The 6,338-nt window shown below is 56.4% G+C and overlaps 1 protein-coding gene across 1 annotated transcript; it reads right to left on the minus strand.

Annotated features, from left to right (window-relative positions):
• Positions 1-507: 507 nt before the first annotated feature.
• TFF2 (trefoil factor 2) lies at positions 508-5,328 on the minus strand (the record flags this gene model as incomplete). The annotated part of the gene is made up of 4 exons (XM_082655361.1): positions 508-674; positions 3,388-3,534; positions 4,429-4,578; positions 5,250-5,328. The coding sequence occupies 4 exons, from the start codon at positions 5,326-5,328 to the stop codon at positions 508-510; spliced, it is 543 nt and encodes a 180-aa protein (XP_082511487.1).
• Positions 5,329-6,338: the final 1,010 nt, after the last annotated feature.

Below are 6,338 nucleotides of genomic sequence, written 5' to 3' on the forward strand. Positions count from 1 at the left end.
CCCCTAAGACCATGGCATTAGCCAGGGCCACAGAAGGCCCCCCGGGGAGGGGACCTGGCAGGGATTAGCCTTCCTGCATCAGCAGGGGCGACCTGGGAGGGGCTGATGACCGGGCACTGGGGTAAGGAGATCGCATCTGTCCCCCTACTTAATAGGGCCTGGACTATCGGGTCAGTATGTGTGAATATAACAATAACTGGCATTAATTGTCATGAAGCCCTCGCCACGTGCCCGACACTGCTCTAACCACATCTCAGGAGATGTGGAGAACCTCCCCGAGGTCACACACCAGCACTGTGATGTCTCCTGTTGTTTCCGCCCCAAAGACCTGGCCCATCCCCTCTCCTGTGACTGCCTCAAAGCACCTTCATTACCTGAACCAGCCAGGCAAGGACCTGGGTGAAGCCCCGGAGCCCGGAGACCAGGACAGTGGGAGTGAGGGGCGGAGCTGCTGTCCCCTCCCCCTGCCAGGCCCTCTGCACCAAGCCCGCCCTTCTCCACCCTCAGCTATGTCCCAGCTGAGCCCAGCGGGGCTAGGGGTGCCCCTGGAGGGCGTAGGCCCAGCCGAGGAGGGGATGGAGGGGGGAGGAAGAAAGGTCGGTTGTCTGACGGAGGGGGGTCGGATGTCACCAGCTGCTGCTCCAGGGGCAACGAGGACACTCCCCATGGGCCACCTACAGAAGGGGGACGGGGACGGTCTGAACCACTCTGGGGGGCCACGCCGTTCTCTGTCATCAATGGCGCTGGAGCAAGCGGAGGTGTGGAAATAACGTCAAAAAGATTTAAATGGCCTAAGGATCCCCCGCCCGGGGAACGCCACTGAAATTGCTTCAAAATCTAAAAGTCTGCGCTCAGTTATCAGAAGGGCCGTCGGGAGCCGGCTGGGAAATGAGGGCGTCAACGCGTCAGAGAGAACGTACGAGAGGAGGTGGGGTTGGGGTCGTGCGCGAGGACTCCCGAGAAAGAGCCAGGGCTCCCGCACCTGCAGCCCTGGAACAGGAGGCCTGAGACCAAAAGCTTCCTCCAGACCCCAAATCCAAGACAGCCAGGGCCGCTCTGGGAGCAGCACAGCCCAATTCCCAACCCCGGGGGTGTGGGTATGAAGAATTCATGTGTCAAAGACCCTTTCCCCAATGTGCCAATACCAGGGCCGGCCTTGGCTCTGCGGGGGCCAAGCGCGGGGCTGAGTCGGGACAGGCGAAGCGCACGTGAGGACATGGCTCCCGGTGAGGAATCGATTCACTAAGGCTGCGCCTGTCTCCACCCGCCACTTGTCTTGAATGTTTCAGACCCCGTGTTCCAGCAAGAGCCGTTGTTTCATGGAGCTTCTGTGTGTGTTATTAGCAAGATGAAGATGCCTCAGTGACCTAAGACCGTATGGGGCCCCCTTCTCAACATAGGTGTCCCGAGAGGGGATGTGAGGCCAAGTCCCTTCCTGAAAGAAACACTTTTTAAAATTCCCTCTTTTCAATGCAAAGCCAGTGTCACCTAGAAGGAGAGGCCCTGGGTTTCCAGGGTGACCATAGGCCCCGGGCTGGAGGAGGGTTAGGGAGGAGGGACAGGCCACAGAAAGTCTGGCCTGGGGTCACCCGCCTGCACTTCCACCCTTGAGCCGAAGAATGCCAGGACCCCTTCACCCGGATGCCTGAAATATCTTTCACGCAACGACTTTCACACACGCTTCCTAAAAGCCTTGACGGAAGCTGTCAACTACCTCTTTGGAACGGCTTTCAAATCGCAACAAGACGGATGCTGCAGCCGTGCGCTCCCAAGCCTAGGGGAGAACTCATAGGAGCTAATCTGGCACAAGCCCCGACTCACCTTTGGAAGAGGTATTGGGGTTCCTGGCACGAATTTCAAAAGCACGTGGTCTGCGATGCATTTGTAAAAGCAAAGCCGTTTTGTAATTGCGATCTGAAATTATATGTTGCTCCAAGAGGAGCATATAATTTTTAGTATGTTTTTTGGGGTAAAAATTATTTGAATTTTAATACAGTGATTTAGTACGAGAGTTATAAAGGGATCATGGATTCTGAAATTCCTTACATGCAATACTTTTTCACGGTCAGAGTAGCCTGAACGTATTAGATGAATTCTTGCTCTTCTAGCAAATGAAAGAATCTTAAAATTATACACACACTCGTACTCTCAACCTCTCTCTCTCTCTCTCTCTCTCTCTCTCTCTCTCTCTCTCTCTCTCTCTCACACACACACACACACACACACACACACACACACACACACACACACTGCTATTGCCACCTCTGTGTCAATGAAGCCAAAATGAAATTTAGCAGATTTTAAGTGTTTTCTTTATTTGAAGAAATTGCATGTGAAGCCATTGAAAAGGATAAAAAGCAGATTAAGAAAACCCAGGAATTCGGGAAACATGAAACCTGAACCCATAAGATGGTGCATGTTCTTCTTTAGTTTCAGGGCATCCAAGGAGCCTGAGGGGTTCTCTGAAGCCACTGCCTCTTAATAATGACAGTCTAGAAATTTAAACGTGACATTGTTGGTGAGCACGTCAGAGAGCCAGGGTGCCTGAGCTAGAAGGCCCCGTGGGTTCACGGGACTATAGCCCTTAGTCCAGCCGTCCCTGCTGGAGAAGGAGCTGCCTGCGGGGCACAATCCCCTGGGGCCAGATGCCCTCTGGGAGTCCACTCTCCCCAGATAACTGGTAATTTTCCAGGTAGACACTTAGGTCACACAAAAAAATCACTTGGAAATTTCTGAAAGGAAAGGCCATGCTCTTTAGAGCACACTGATTTTCTCAAAATGGGAAGAGGCGTCCTTCAAGGATCAGTGCATTCTCACCACCTTTTGGAATACCCGGTCTTTCCTTGATCTTATCAAACTCAGTGTCAGGGACACACTGTAACTGAGGGGTGGCGGGGGAGGGGAGATGGGCTCTCTTGGGACTGGCGCTGGGGCAGGACCAGTCACTCGTGGTCACGGGAGAGAACTGCGGGGTCCACGAGAGAAGAGACCACATCTGCTTCACTCTGGGTCCCTCTCACTATGCCCAGCACAGCACGTGCCATTCAAAGCACCCAAAACAGTGACACCACCCCACTCTGCTGGGACCTGGGGGTGCGCTGAGAAAGGGATGCTTTCTGCAACCATCCAAAAGCCACGGTGGGAAGGCTGGAGGGCTTAACTTATTAAAAAGAAGCTGTCGTTGTTGAGACATTCTGGAATTGCCTTTTGAGCTGGTTCACAATAAAGGTGGCTTCCTACATGAGGACACTTTTTCCTGAACTGGTCACCCACTGGGTCCAGGGGCCTGGCCGGGATGGCATCAGGCATCCTGCCCAGCCTAGGACCTCCTCTGCCCCAGCTCCCACTGCCCTCGAGAACCATCCTTGTCCAGGAACTGGACATTACCTTGCACGGAGAGCGGGAAGAAGCACCAGGGCACTTGGGGGATGGTGTCGGAGAAGCAGCACTTCCTAGAGGCGCACTCCTCGGGGCTGATGCCTGGGTAGCCGCAGTTCTTGCGCGCTGAGACCTCCATGACACACTCCTCCGACTCTGCCGCGTGCCACCGGATTTGGGGACGACAAGGGGACTCAGTTAGGCCAGCTAGCTAACCAGACATGTCCATTCCATCCTCCCCGGGGAGCGCCGCTGGGCTCACAGGCTCGGGGTAGCATGAGGGGCTTCTGAGACTGTCACCCCTGGGCTAAGAGTGGGCGCCAGCAGGTGGGCACCCCTTCCTCCTGATGCCAAAAGTCAGAATGTCTGGAGGGTAGATCGTCTCACCTCCCTGGACTTGACATTGCTCTGTAAAGCGGGGTGGCCCACCGTACCTCCTGTGGGGACCCTTTAAGGATGTAAATTAGACCAAAGAATTGAAACCCAGCGATGCTTCCACTACCGGGAGAGGCCTGGCTACAACCAGCCAACAGCCAGCCATCGGGCCTGTTTCCCAGGAGCCCGGGAGCCTCTGACCGGCAGCCTTGGGGGCTGTGGACGGGAGGCCGGGGTACTCAGTTCTGCACACACGGGTCAGCTTCGCACACAGACGTTTTTGTGTGCGCGCTTTGGAGTCGGGGACTTTCTAAACTGATAGTACGCACAGGCACAAAACTCACTCTCAAAAGGTAACTCAAGAAGGCTTAAGTGAATTTCTTAACATTGAGGGCCTGTTTGCAGCTGTGTTAATAATGCCCTGATCTTAATGCCTCACGCCCCTTAGAAGCTTCTCAGGAGCCACAGCGAAGAGGGGCCTCAGAATTGTTTTTTCTTCAAATACTGTAAAACGGATTCCAACAAGGCTCCCCTTGGGATCCAGTGTGGACATAGGGGTGGGGGCACGTTTTCCCTTCCCTGGGGCTGGCCCAGGTGGTGTTGGAGCCCTAAGAAGCCAGGTCCTGGGCTGCCACCCGGGGCACAGGAGGAGGTCCCAGCTCTCCTGGACGTTACCTTGCTTGGGGAGGGGCTTGAAACACCAGGGGACCCCGGGGATGCTGGAGTCGAAGCAGCAGCTGGCGGAGAAGCACTGGTCGCTGGAGATGCCCGGGAAGCCACAGTTCAACCTGTTCTTGGTGCTCACGCGTGAGCATTGGCAGGGATCTGAGGAGAGGCCCTGGCTCAGCCAGCCCCCCACACCTGCCCCCAGCCCCCAGGCGCGTCCGGGACCCCCCAGCAGTGCCACTCCCACCCTGGGAAAGGCCGTCTTATCTTGGTCGTATTTGAACCAGCCAGTGTCCCTCAGAGGAACTGACAGGGCTTAGCTGAAAGGGTTTTCTTAGTTTAAAAATAAAACCTTCTGGCAAGAGAGTGGACAGATGCACTCAGGCCCAGGTCGGGATTAAGGTGGGCAAGGCCGGACCCCTAGGAGCCCTTAGTGGGCCTCCCACCCAGCCTCTCCCGGAGCCCCCGCCCACCTGAGCCTGAGACCATCCTACTGATCCTGAAGGGGGTCCTCCTGGGAGGTCTCACCCCCCTCCAGTGCCCCCCTGCTGCCCTTCCTGAGTGGCGGGGAAGCGGGGGGACGCACACAGGAGCTGGCTGTGTGGCTAGTGTCCCAAACCTCAAGACACCTTCCCACCTGCTTCCCTTCTCAAGTTAACTCATCGCCTGCGTTTTCTCTCTGAGGGAAACTAACATGAACAGAGACACCCCGAGGGGCAGAAAACAAGGACCTCTCACGCCCTCCCTGCGCTCGGGGCCCTAAAGGCCTCCCCAGGCTCGCTGGTCCGAATGGTCCCCACGGCCCCTCGAGGACCTGAGCCCTCGCTTACCAGGTTTCTGGGCCCCCCCCAGGGCACACAGCCCTAGCAGAAGGAGCGCAGCCAGGAGCCGGGTGCAGCGGACCCCCATGCCCACGCTCGCCTGCATCCCAGGGCCGCCAGAAGAGTGCACGCTCCCCACTGCGGGGGGTTGTTTTATAAGCTTCTCTCTGTTTGCTCAGTAAGCAAGATAACCCCCTCTCTCCCCGTGGCACTGACACTTTGGAACCTTTGTTAGGAGAAGGAGCTGAGGTAGCTTGGCTGAAGTGCCAAGTGGTGACAGAGCAGGCCTCCGGGCTCCCCGGGCACAGCCGGGCTCCCCCTGACCCAGGCAGGGAGCCAGGTCATGCCAGGATGCCAACATGGAAGACGGGCCACGTGCGCGTGTGGCGCTGGGTACTCACAGGGTCCCACCCAGGAAGGGAGAAGTCATGTATTTCTCCTGATAAAGTACTTGGCTACCACAGGAGTTTTAAAATATTGGGTCCAAGGCTACTGGGGGAAATGACCGGGCCAGCCGCGGACAGAGAGAAGACCCCTCCTCCAGGAATGGGAGGGTCTCCGAGGAAGGCAGGAGACCCTCCTTCAGGGCTGCAGACCCCTCTCTCAGCCCCTGTCTGTATCTCCTTGTCTCTGTTTTGGGGAGGGGGCTGCTGCTCTTCGTGGAGATGAAGCTGTCCAGGTAAACAGAACGGCCCCAGATGAGTGTAGAAGTAACAAGTTCGTTTCAGCAAAGCCTGAAGTGTGTCATGTTTTTCTTCCATGGGAACTGTCTGTGTTGCCTAAAAGATGGTACCTGTAAGCCAGCCTATGCCCAGGATAAGATGCTCCGGGGAAGACTCTGTGCATGGGACCCAAAGAGAGAAAAGAGAAGTGGAGATGAGACACACAACACAGAAGGGGAATGTGGAGGAAAGAGAGGATCGTAAACTCCCTACTCTGGGGGACTTCCAGGAGCCACCAATCTGTACAGCACGGCTTGAGCAGCCAGGAACCCAGAGATGCGTGGAATCGGAAACCCTGGGTCCTCAGGGTCTGGAGGGCTCAGGGCTTCTGCCAGCTCCAGCTCCAGCCGCCCCAGACCCCTGCCTATTCCCCCAC

Source organism: Grampus griseus (genome assembly GCF_964374135.1).
Source record: "Grampus griseus genome assembly, chromosome: 5".
NCBI classification, from domain to species: Eukaryota; Metazoa; Chordata; class Mammalia; order Artiodactyla; family Delphinidae; genus Grampus; species Grampus griseus.